General features: G+C 40.0%; 1 protein-coding gene across 1 annotated transcript in view; it reads right to left on the bottom strand.

The window, feature by feature from the left end:
• INPP5F (inositol polyphosphate-5-phosphatase F) overlaps positions 1–6,376 on the bottom strand; it is a 43,779-nt gene extending 37,403 nt beyond the window's left edge. Inside the window, exon 1 of the mRNA XM_015817229.1 lies at positions 6,267–6,376. Within this exon, the coding sequence (XP_015672715.1) occupies positions 6,267–6,363 (97 nt within the window). The 5' untranslated portion in view covers positions 6,364–6,376. The remainder of the gene's footprint in view (positions 1–6,266) is intronic.
• Between the last annotated feature and the right edge of the window lie 7,259 nt (positions 6,377–13,635).

Here is a 13,635-nt window from a genome sequence, read left to right as displayed (position 1 = left end):
TTGCTTCTGTGTGAATTCAAGGAGCTGGTCATTACTTATAAAACCTAACATGACAGAAAACTTGGTTATTGAGGAGCCACCAATCTCCCATAATATCTGCTTGGCAGGGTTGGCACATTCTGGGTTCCAACAATTAAACAATACCATGTTTTGGGACCCAGGAAGACACATTTTCTGCAATAGTACCTGATTTCTGGAAAGAGATTCACCTCAAGATTCAAATGTCCCCTATTTTGAAGGGCCCTTAAGACAAGGCATCCAGCCATTTCGCAGGGACAATTTATGCTACCTTTCTTCCTTTGTTCCCATCCAGATTTATTTTCTTTGCCATCTTATTTGTATTTTTGTACTCTTATTTTTTTAAAAAATATTTTAAACTATTTGTAAATTGCCTAGAGTTGCTGGGAATCAGAAGGCGTATAAATGACTGAAACACAAATGTTAAACAACAAAGGAAGGAACCCTTAGCACCCTAATTCAGTGCTATTCAGCTAATGCAGAGCCGTTAGTTATACTATAGCTGAGGTCATTCAGACAATTATGAATCCATATAACAGTTGTAGCATCAAACACAAATTTTATCATGAGGACAGGATGAAAGATTTTGTTGAGTTCCTTGTTGATCTTTCTGAAGCAGGTCCAGAAAACCCATGGGGAGGTACAACAGAGACAAGGAATTTTTAGAAAGAGAAAATGGGCTACCTAATATTCACCACTTTGAAATGCAAATCATAAAAATGGATTACCTTCTAAGTTCAGATTTTAAGATTCCTTATTAGAAATTTCTACAACTTGCTCTTTTGACACTTATGTCTAATGTTGACTAAGATTAACAAATATATTTTTACTTAATTCAAAGCCCAGGAGCAAACTACATTATAAAAGATATATAATTGTTCAACCTAGAAAATGAATCTCCAACAAAAATAAATGCACAAAAACAGCTCTGAAAACTCACTTAATCCACTTAACACGGATTTTCTTAAACTTAATTACAAAGATAGCCTTACACACAGTTACAGTAGCTTCTTTCTTTAGAGCTTTTACCATGCACAGTTCAAACAAACTACTGTAGCTTATTTTAAACTAAAACCAAAAGGGAATATCATGTTTCACAATTCAATGATACAGAAGCATTCAGAAACTGGTACCAGTCTCTTTGTCCACTTCACTATCTGAAATTACAGTAATCCAACTCTATGGTATTTTTAAATACTTCAACAGAAATTTATAAGCTGTAGTTGCTTTGAATTCTTTCCAGTAAACTTCAAAATGTAAGTATTGGGGAAGGGGAAGCAGAAAAATGCAGAACAATCTTCCCACAACAAAAAAGAACAACCTAAAACAATACCAAGAAATTAATTAAGAGTTCTGTATTGTGTTAATAAACATCTTATTCAAATAAGCATTTGTTTTACAGCAAATATATTTTACATAAAACTATTTTAACTGTTAAAGCAGCAGTTTTTACTGCATTTTATTTTACTGGTTTGTATTTCTCAGTTTTATTTCTTTACACTTTTAAGCACCCAAGTAAAGAATAGACATTGGCAGGACAAGGTACACATTTCAATATGAATATTTCAGACCAAACTATATGTAACTTAAAAATTAATCAATTGTTGATTGGATATAGTCTTGGATATTTGGCACAGAAATGATTGATAGAGAATAGAGTAATTACAGTTGTATGTAATAAATGGGAATCACAAGAGAACTCATAATCATCTAGTTTTAAATGTTTCACTTCATGACTGTAAGGTAAACTGACTGCAGCATGATGACCTATGGCAGGAGTACCCTTTTTTCAAATTATGGATCACATTTGATCAATAGACAAAGAGAGATAAGTAGGAAGAAGTAGGGAAAATGGAATCTGATTTAATTTCAACCACTGGCAAACTGAAAGCTACTTTGGACTTAAGGTTAAAGACATAGAGCTAGAAACTGGAAGACTATGAATTCTAGTCTTGCCTAGGCATTAAGCCAACTGGACATTTTCAGGTCAGTTACCATTTCTGAAAAGGTTGCTAAAAAACTACTGTATATAATTTGTCCATGTAGTTGTCAGTAGTCAAGATAGACTTGAAAACAGAAACACAAAAGGCAAACAATTACACAAATTATATGTTTCAATGTAACATAGCTTTCCATATTTTCAGACACCTCTTTAAAAGGACAATCAAAGGGATTCCAAAATGAAACCAAAGGGAAAGAGGATCCCTATGCAATTTGAAATTCAAGAGAAAACCTAGATGTGCTATTGAAAATACTGAAAAAAAATCAAAAGACTCTGCTGCTTTTCAAGTATCTCCAAAATCAGTACAGTATCAAAGAAAATCCTTCCAGGCACCAAAGAAGGTCAAACCATCTTCCTAATGCTGTATTTTCTTCAAAGATAATTACAACCTAATTCTTATTACAGAATTTAAAAATTCAGTCTTCAAGGTACATTCAAAATTCTAGCAAATGCATTAATTTCACAGTGATTTCCCAATATTTACCTTCAAGAAATACTTTTTGCAAAAACTTATTGCCAAGGAATGTTCGATTATCTACAGTATTAGGGACTCTTACTTTAGTCACAAATATAATTAGACAAACCTGTAATGCCATATTGGAAAAAAAAAATAACAAATATATACCCCAATATATCAACTTAAAATTGTTGTGGATGGATTACAGGTAATCCTTGACTTATGACCATAACTAAGCCCAAAATTTATGTTGCTGAGACAATTTTAAAGTGAGTTTTGCCCCATTTTATGACCTTTCTTGCCACAGATGATGAATGAATCATTCTAGTTGTTTATTATTGCAGTTATTAACATGGTTAAGTGAATCTGGCTTCCCCACTGACGTCGTTTGTCAGAGGGTCGCAAAAGCTGATCACATGATCCCAGGACACTGCAACCGTCATAAATATGAACCAGTTGCCAAGCATCCAAATTTTGATTACGTAACCACGGGGATGCTACAACAGTCATGAGTGTGGAAAATGGTCACTTTTTTCAGAGCTGTTTTAACTTTGAACTGTAACTAAACAAACTGCTGTAAGTTGACTACTTCTATATGAGTGGCAAATTTGGCAATCATTGTTAAACTGCTTACACAGTTTGAAAAACTATGCCGACATTACAGCAAACTTTGCTACATAATGCCACAAATGAACAAAACCAACCATTTTAGCTTTCACTCTTTTTTACTTCATTAGCACAAACTCTAAACTCAAAAATAAGAAAATGGGAACAGATTATCATTGAAGCAAAAAAATATCTCCGAAGAAGGATAATAAAAGAACAAGCATATTGTCATTTCAATATGTTTCACTCTCTTACTTATAACTCTGCGCAATCAGCAGGAATTCAATGCTTAGTCAAATCTGTCACAGACAATATAGTTATGATTCTTCTTAAAATGTTCAGAAACCAGCTCACAACAATCAGCTCAGAAAAAGAGCAGCAAAGCAGCAGTCAAAGATCTCTTTGTAGGGCGTATCAGCAATCCATTATTGGCACTTTTTCAAATCACAAGACTGATAGGTCTCACCTATCTGAATTATAACAGAGATAAAATGTTAAAACACAACTGCATACTTGTATGATGAGAACCTTTAAAAAAATATGAAAAATGAAATAACCCATTCAAGGCTTAGCTGAAGACTTTATCTTCCCACTTTACTATGTGTCAAGCACCGCAATTTCTCTAACCAACTTCATCCCTAAAGTACAATAATTAACTAAGTGGCTACTTCATTTTCCAGAAGCATACCTACCTCTGATTCTGTAAAGGATCTTGCCATTAGTCTACTAAAATCACCATAATGCTCCTAAATGAACATATTTTTAGAACTTCATACTGTTCAATACTTAATAATTTTACTCTCTGTATTTACTCTCTGTATGACTATAAGTAGGTTAACTGCTCTGGCTGTCAGCTTACCAATGGATGAGCACCAAATTTGTTGTGTAAAGAAGCCTGCAGAAGAGTTGATCACAACCATGGGGAGATGCAAAGTGCAGTGGAGCACCCACTTCCATTTTATAAGGTAATTTCCCCAATCTGGCCAGTGAAGGGGGAGGGGGGAACCACAGCTGATCATCAGGCTGGATGTCAGCTTTACCAGGTAGGCCAGAAAGAAAACATGGTCAGATAGGTTAATTCTACTTTATTATACAATTCTTCCCATCTCCTTTACAACCTAAGAAATTAGGGACAGTCTCTTCTGAGTCTCTCACCTTGCCCATTATCCATCTGTAGACTATGCTGTCTCTTATCTGACCATTCTAGGCAGAATATCTGGCTCCATCTCCTAAGGTCATCCCCACATACAGGGAAGCTGTATGGTAAAGTGGGAGAAACAAGTACCGTATTTAAAAAACCAGCAGGCTCCCACCCCCAGCCTGCCAATAGCTGATCAGGAGTGGGGGAAGTTGGGAAGCAAATGAAAAGCAATTACTCTTTCAAAAACCCCAGGCCCCCAAAAAGCTGAGTAGCTCCAACTAAAGCAGCAGAACCGATAATCACAGGAGAGAGTTTCTGGCTTTCGAGTGAACCAGCTCTTCTATTTTACTGGGCATCTTCCCCAGGTTTCAATCTGCTTTGACCCACATAGGAAGAATACATGGATCAGCCATCTTTCAAAACTCACTTCCACATCACTTTGATTGATAAACGTATTCCCATCTGCTGATGATGTCAAGAAAAAAACAGGATTTTACTTAACACTGCTTACAGTGACACACTACAGTTACACAAGCAGCACGCTACCATCTGGCAATAAAAAGAAGAGGGACAGTAAATGCAGAATTTAGCAATTTAGCAATGGGAATTAATTCTATGATGGTACAGCATACCCAAGAACAGGTGGGTAGCACTTCATCTCTGCTACAAATATAGCCGCCCCCCCACAGATCTCTTTTCCAAATGGCATACAAAATCTCTTACATGTATATCCAACTGATTATTGCTAAGCCAAACTGACAATTTGATGTAACATTACATTCATTAAACCATGTCTCAACTTTATTCCTGTGACTGAAATAACCTGTTACAACAATTCAAACATTAAAACAGAGGAAGAGGAAAAAAAATCCATATACCAATATTTCAAATAGGCCATTTGATATATCCACAGTAAACCAACAAAAACCCCTGCTTTAACTATCTAAACCAGTGGTTCTCAACCTGTGGGTCGAGACCCCATTTGGGGTCGATCGACCATTTCACGGGGGTCGCCAAGCAAGGCTGTCCGCCATTCTTTTTGTCCGCCATTTTTTTTGTCCGCCATTTTTTTCCCCTTTTCCGGCAGGTGCCTTACCTCCCTTGGGCTGGGCCAACTGGTGGTCAGCCTGCTCCATCTCTGCCGCTTGCCAGCTACGCCTCGGCCGGCGCAGGGGGCGGAACCACGCATGCGTGGCGCTCTCGGGCAGGGAAAGTCCTCGACTTACGACCGGTTGGGTAGTCCTCGACTTACGACCGGTTTAGTCCTCGACTTACGACCGGTTTAGTCCTCGACTTACGACCGGTTGGGGGTCGCGGCATTAAAAAGGTTGAGAACCACTGATCTAAACGTCAAGTACAACAAGCCCAGCTATATTGGACAGGAGGCGATCACAGCCCACACTAGAAAAAGCCAGGCTAGCATAGGGCAGTATTACCATCCTGAGAAAAGGTATTAGGGAAGGATTAAAAAAAAAAAAATGCCCCCTCTTCCACAAGAAGACCCAGCGTACCACAAGGCCCTTTACTGGTTTCACTCTGTAAAAATACTTCAGGTATTTAAAGAACCCCCCCTTCAGGACTGAACATGGCCTCTCCTGAACATCCCCCGTAGGTGCTCATTTTCTCCACTTCAGGGGAAGCGACGAGGACTTGCCCCCCCTCCTCTATTTGCAGGTCAGCACTTGTCCCCAGACTCCCCCCTCCCCTCCTCCTCTTCCCCCTCCAGATAACACGGGACACCTCCAGGTGAGCCAACCTGCACGCCTCCGCCCAGGATCAACTGCCCTCCCTCCCTCCCTCTCGGCGGCCCGAGAACCGCACCTCCCTCCAGCAGGTGCCCTTCCCCTCCTCCTTCCAGCTATTCGGTATTACACACCCCCCCGAGCTCTTTCTCCTCCTCCTCGGAACCGGCAAAGTCCCGCCGACGCCAGGTTTAACCTCCGAAGTGTTCTGGCTCCCGCTCCCCGCTCTCCTTTCCCCAGGGGGTTGGCTCGGCTCGGCTCGGCTCGGTTCGGCCACCGGCTGCGGACGGACGAACTCACCGGGTCGGAGCTGGAGGCTGCCGTCGGCGCGGCTACACCAGAGCGCCCGGTTCTCCTGTTGCAAGATGTAGTGATCCTTCGCTTGGAAAAGCTCCATGGCGGGGCAGGGAGGGTGGAAGCAAAGGCAGGGAGAGAGAGAGAGAGAGAGAGAGAGAGAGAGAGAGCGCCGCTGCGCTCTCAGGAAGCCCCTGCCGAACAAGCGGCAGCCAAACCCAACCGGACCTGCCCCCCCCTCCGCCGCCGAAACCCGGCACGGCACGACCCAACCCTCTCAAGGGCGGCTATTCCGGGAAGAGCCGCGGAGACGCGCGCAACAGCCTCCGCCGCCGAGCTTGTTGGTTGTGCTCCGGCCGGACGGGTGCCGGCGCGCGCATACCGGCGGACACGTGACCTCAGGCTTCCCTTTTCCCCCTCCTCCTCTTTTTTTTTTTTCCCCCGTTTAAAGAGAAAGTGGCGCCTTACTCGCCGCGCGGCTTCACGTTAAGGGAGGGGGGGAGGAGGGGGGGTAAATAAATCAATCTAGTTCCGCGTCTTGGTTGATTGATTAAGGGGCTTAAGTTAACATCCGTTTTGCTCTGGGGAGCTTAAGGCAGCGTGTGTAGAGCTGCCTTGTTTTATTTTGCCTCAGAACATCAGCCCCTGTGAGTTGGGTTACTCAGTGTTTCTCAACCTTGACAATTTTAAGGCATGTGGACTTCAACTCCCAGAATTCCACAGCCAGCTTTGCTGGCTGTGGAATTCTGGGAGTTGAAGTCCACATGCCTTAAAATTGTCAAGGTTGAGAAACACTGGAAGGGTAGTCCTCAACTTAACGACCACAATTGAGCCCAACATTTCTGTTGTGAAGTGAGACATAAGTGAGTTTTGCCCCATTTTGCGTCCTTTCTTGCACACCGTTGTTAAGTGAATCACTCCAGTAACCTGGTTGTTAAGTGAATCTGGCTTCCCCACTGACTTTGCTTGTCAGGTGGTCGCAAAAGGTGACCACGTGACCTTGAGACACTGCAACTGTTGTAAGCATTGAAGCAGTTTGCCCAGCATCTGAAATGTGATCATGGGGATGTCGCAAAAGTCGTAACTATGAAAAAATGCCCAAAAGTCACTTTTTTCATTGCCATTGTAACTTTGAACAGTCACTAAATGAGCTGTTGTAACTTGAGGACTACCTGTACTATCTTACGATCCCCTGCTGTTCTGACTCTGCTTGGGATGGCAATGAAGAGCTGGGAATCAGCCCTTTTGAAGACTCTTTTCCTTACCCCAAACCAACTGCTTTTGCCAATTAAAAATAAAATTGCCACGTGCCATTTTTCAAATATAAACTGTATAAAACAAAAGTTTTGCTATGGTTACAGTTTGCATTCGCATAGAGTCTAAAGTGAAGTTCTGCTTTTCTCTGAAAACTTTTTTTCTTTTTGCCATCATTTAATTTCTTCCTATAATATAAACTTGAATTATCCGTGTTTAGATCACTTTATGTATCTGCAGAATACATATCTTTGCAAAACTGTTGAACATGAATTTGTTGGTACAATAGTGAAATGGATTCATATCAACAAATTTATTTGTGAAAAATACGTAAAGACTGAGCATTTTCTTTATTTTTCTCAGGTTTTTTTTTTGTCATTTAATAGTGTCATTTTCTCTGTTCTTCCCAATCCATTTTACTTTCATTCTGAGTCATATGTTCCTTACTGGAAATAATCTCTTTAATCTTTTTCTTCTCAGCAAGCAAAGCAGGTAAAGGATAGTTTGTTTATTTCAATTGGAATAGAGGAGAGATCTGAAGATTAAAATCTCATTCTGTTGCCTGAAATAAATTATGCTTATTCTCGGAGAATTCTTGAGGAATTGTGTCTCACTGGAAACAGTGACACTAGAAAATAAAACCAAATGTACAGCACAAATCTGTTCATACTGTTCATACAAATTCATACATGTAATGTTAATTTATTCAAACAAATATGTATTCCAATTGGATGTTTACTTTATGCAGCACCTCTTCGTTCTTTTCTATTCTGCCTAGTGTTGTCCTTGAATATTTGGTCCTCTCAACAACAACAAATGTTGCTTCCTGTCCCACAAGTATCCAACACAGATCAGAATCAGAATAGAGCTGGAAGGGACCTTGGAGGTCTTCTAGTCCAGCTCAAACAGGAGATCCTATTCCATTTCAGACAAGTGACGATTAACACAGAAACCTTATTTGTTTCCCTATTTGCCTTATTTACAATCTTATTTATTTCCTCTTCAGTTCTGAATCTTCTATGACAGGGGACTTCAAACTTGGCCCTTTTATGACTTGTGGACTTCAACTCCCAGAATTCCTCAGCCAGGCACACTGGCCCCTTAAAAGGGCCAAGTTTGAAGACCCCTGTTCTGTAGTGTATGAGTCCTTTGTTCAGTCTTTGGTAAAATAATGAAGAGAAGATTCACTAATTGGATATGTATTTAGTAGTTATTACAATGGCACTGTTAGCATTAACAATAATCTTTTTCAGCAAAGCCTAAGTAAAAAGACAGAATCTTCAAATGACAACACAGAAAGCAGTGGAAGAGGAGGTATAACAAGAAAAACATGTATGAGTAGTAAAAAAAAAAGTTCTTCACTCGATGGCAATTATCAAAGGCTGGAATCAGATCAATAAACAATAGTCTGTAAATTCAAATCCAGCAGTCTCATAAACTCCAGGTAAGAGCAAATAAAAGCAAGAACATTATTAATAAGCCCAGCTTCAATGGACAAACTTAAAGTCCAAAGATCAGGGCAAACAACAATATAAAGATAAAATTTAAGAGCATGAACACGAGCTGAAGAGTAAAGCTAATATATTAAGAAATGAACCAGATATACTCTATCGTTTTCCAGCTCTGAGAACACCTTGCCAATACATATTTATAATCAGAGCCTCCCTGGACATTGTTCTATTCAGCTTTTTTTACATACTTATTTTTAATTCCTTTAAGAAGTTGGGTTATTGTAAGAGAAGAAGTGGCAGAACACTGGGCAGAGTTAAAAGATCAGTCTAGAATCTCTACCTAGCCACAAGTGGACTAAGTCCAACTCCCCTTGAATTCCATTGACCATTATCTAACTTCAAGAAGAGGCTATTAGCTGAGAAGATTCCTGTGTGTAGGTCTTTTAGCGATAATTAATTGGACCTTCATGTGTGGCTTTTTGCACCTGATGCTTATATTTAGCTGTGAGGTTTCAATATTATCTCTTGTTTTAAACATACCAAGTTAGGAAATTCCACAATCTTCAGGCACAAATGGACACTTCCTTATATCATCAGCAGTTCCCAGCCTACGGTGCTTGCTAATTCTTTATATTCTTTAACTAACTAAAGTTGGTGTATTTACTTGACAACCTTGACTTTTCAGTGTTTCCTTATGGTTTTCATTTAAAAAGACTAAAATTATCACAGCTCCTTTTCTAAATTTTAATTCAGCATAACCCAAAAATTATATGTTCCCCAATCCTATTCTTCCATATTCAGAACTAAACACTAATGAATTCAACTGGGTTAAATTGGGAGTACTGTATGTGCCCACACAGCTATCACTGATGTGATTTCACTTTTTTATAATTGGTGATAAGTATTCCTTAATGAATTATGACAACGTTAAGGTTCTATACAGAACACAACCTCTGTTCTCCCCTCCCCCTTTTAAAAACTATGAAAGAAACACACTTCTTTTATAAGGAGGGTATCAGAAATTGGTGGAACAGTACCAACACATTTTTAATGTCTATTATCTGTTTAGGATATGATGAAATTGTCTAATGCAAACATGAATTTGTCTCCAGCCAGAAATAGACACGATTATGACAGCTATTGTATGTTTTCCCACTTTTGCTAAAAATACCATCCTACTAATATGAGTTGCAATTTAAAGTAAAAAAAAAAAAGGTTTCCATTTTGCTTATGCAGTCCGATTTAATATTTCCAAGTGCTGGGAAGTTAAACCTGGATATTTAAAGAGAAGGTTCTTATAATTTGAAATGCATAATAAAAATAATGTCAATCATTTGATTATTTTGAAAAAGTTATTAGCTATTTACATTCTCTAATTAATTTCTCAGTAGAAGGAGACTGTGAAAAAATAGATTGGTGTTCAGATGAATAAAGATTCAGGAACAGTTCAGAGTTACAAGTGTTCTTGAAAGCTCACCAAGCTTCAGGCAATGTTAGCAGTCAGTTCAATGATGTATGCAAGCCAAATTGTCTTTGTAGGCATCTGGTACATTTTGTGAATATCTGCCAACAGGTTATGAAGGAGCTGGAAATAAATATATGCAAACTCTGATAAGATTTTAGAATGAGTCAGCTGCAACATTTGATTCTCTGTTGACAAAAATAAATAAAATACTGAATGTGACGTCCATTTTGCTCCATATTGAGACAGTAAAACCTCTGCTATTTGTTCGATAATACAAAGATAGTAGGTGAAAATAGATTTATAAGACAAGTGGTAAATGCCAACCAAAGCTCAGATGATCTTAGATTTTCTTCTTAGAAAGGTGGGATAGTAATACCATTACAGTAGGTGACAATCACAGTACCCTTAGGGAAACAGTGAGAAAGTGTTACCAAATATGGTCAACTTCCCTGTAGCCCTTTATACTATATTGGGCAGCTGACCTATTTGGTCCCAGGCCTAGGGTTGATGATTATTATTTCTCTAAGACCTTATTTTGCTTTTGTTGTTTATTAGATCATTTTAGCCTTGATTGTTTGATTTAATGTTTTAGCTGTATTTATGTTTTTTCTATGCTACCCAGAGTTCATTGGAGTTGAGTTGGTAATAAATGTAAATAAATAATAATAATTAATACAGACAATTATTCAATAGCAGCAAAGGATGGGCTGTTTTAGTATCTTGCTCCCATCGAGAAGAGGCTTCTGCAGCCAAATACAGTATGATTGTCCTAGTATAGCTATTATAATGCCTGCTAATGTCCTTTGTCCTCCAAAACATATGCTACAAATATGCAGAGCAATCTCAGCTGGCATCCTCTTCTTTTTAAAAGAAATATAAAACCACTAGTAACTTTAGAGGCTGGGTCACTTTGTTTGGTAATGCCCTTCACCAGGAGCCTGTTATAACCTGTGTCATTACTGAAACTTGCATGATAATGTACAATAGAAAGCTACAAAGAACCTACAACTGTAAATATTGAATTGCTAAAACATTAACTAAAATATGCCTCCAATACACTCCAGTACACAAGAACAATACTTCTTGTTGTTTATAGAAGTGATGTGAAAGTCTCAGCCATATTGCAATACAATAGAATAAAGCCCCCTCCTCTAGCCATAGGAGTATTTCAGTAGCCTAGAGTAGAAACAAATGCATATTTATTGAAGCATATTTCCTTAGGGAGTACAAATTCAACACATCAGCTAAGCTAAGCAATTCTACTACTCTTATCAGAAATAGAATGATACTTTGGCAATGCAATTCACTGCTTGAGCAGCTGCAGCTAAAGCTAATGTATAGAACTAAATGCAGAAAGGACAAAGTCCTCATCAAATCACTCAATTAAAAATAATTTTGAGTGTGTGAGTAGCAATGGCAGAGAAAGCATAGCATTCCGAACAGAATGCTATGACAGATTATTTTAATTTAGCACTTTTTCTCCCAAATCACTTAAGCAGTGGCAGGGGAGGTCTGCGAAGGGGGGGGAGAAGGCATCTGAAATCCTTTTGGCTTGCTAGTTCTAGTCCAGTGATGGCGAACCTTTTAGAGACCGAGTGCCCAAAAACTGGCCCCACCCCCACTCCACCCCCTGCCCCACCCCCGCTCCGCCCCACCCTGCCTGCGCGCAGGGCCACTCACCGCCTCCAGGGCCCGCCGCAGATCGCCCAGGCAGCCCAGCAGCGCCATGGCGGCCACGCCCTCTGCCTGCGCCCCGCAGCATCAACTGTGCACATTGGGGAGGGCAGAGTCTTGTCTACGCTGCCTGGCTGCCATATCCTTGGCTGCGCTGCTCCACATGGGCCACGCTCGGGAGCGACTCTCTTCCAGGGGGGCTGCTGGTGAGGAGGGGGTCACGGGGGTAGGCAAGTCTGGGGCAACGACACATGTGCCCACAGAGAGGGCTCCAAGTGCCGCCTCTGGCACCCGTGCCATAGGTTCGCCACCACTGTTCTAGTCAAACTAACGTACAGGTGTTTATGAGACTAGTATAAGAAAGTAATGCTATTTCCTATTTCTTCAAGGTATATTTGCACTTTAGTATTTAGTAACACTGATTTTGGCATATAAAGCAATAAACCTTTGCAGGAGAGCTCCAGGATCAAACACCAGGCCATAAATAATGGGCTGTGAGCTTTTTCTTTCTTGACTGAAAAAAAAAAAGATTAATTGCTGCAAGATCTGGCACTACAGTCTTCATAAAGATGAGTAAGAGCTACTAAAAGCTGGAGCAGAACTGCCTGTTATTTATTAGATATATATACAGTCATCGACTGCTGGCAGGCAACAAGATTGATAGCCTAATCAGTGTAAAAATCTCAGGCTAGAATTTATGATTTAAAATGCTTTTCCCAATTTCTCTTATCTTTAACTCAAAATTTGTATTTTTACTTAGCGGACAAACTTCTTTAATAAAAATTGTCTGTGTGTGTATGTTTCATTGAACCCACCAGTGCCAAAATATTCTAAACTACTGTTCCTACCATTCCATTTCCTTGCAAACCTCTTCGGTTACCTTGTTTATTCTTGTCATTTTAAGCATGACATCATTTCTAATTTATGATCTATATGGAAAGGTGCCAAATACCTTCATTTTATTAACCCTAGTGGCTATAGGGAGATATTTACAATGCATAAAAATGTGATATGCCAGAAATAGTCAATGAACTCTTGATTTTAAGCAAGAACAAAAAAGTATATAAGTGTAATGGTTTGGAAAAACAATCCAGTGTTACTTCCATTGCACTGTAATATGTGACAGCATGTAATTACTTATGACAATTGCCGTACTAGTTTTCATGCCAATGTGGGACTTAAATCTATGGAAAAGCCTAATACAGTCACTGGCTAATGCAGTAGTTCTCAACCTTTTTAATGCCGCGACCCCAACCGGTCGTAAGTCGAGGACTAAACCGGTCGTAAGTCGAGGACTAAACCGGTTGTAAGTTGAGGACTACCCAACCGGTCATAAGTCGAGGACTTTCCCTGCCCGGAAGCGCCGGGCATGCGTGGTTCCGCCCCCTGCACCGGCCGAGGCGTAGCTGGCAAGCGGCAGAGACGGAGCAGGCCGACCACCAGCTGGCCCAGACCAAGGGAGGTAAGGCACCCGTCGGAAAAGGGGAAAAAATGGCGGACAAAAAAAATGGCGGACAGCCTTGCTTGGCGA

Source organism: Protobothrops mucrosquamatus, unplaced genomic scaffold (genome assembly GCF_001527695.2).
Source record: "Protobothrops mucrosquamatus isolate PMUCROS unplaced genomic scaffold, P.Mucros_1.0 scaffold566, whole genome shotgun sequence".
Taxonomy (NCBI): domain Eukaryota; kingdom Metazoa; phylum Chordata; class Lepidosauria; order Squamata; family Viperidae; genus Protobothrops; species Protobothrops mucrosquamatus.
This window is presented reverse-complemented; position numbering and strand designations above follow the sequence as displayed.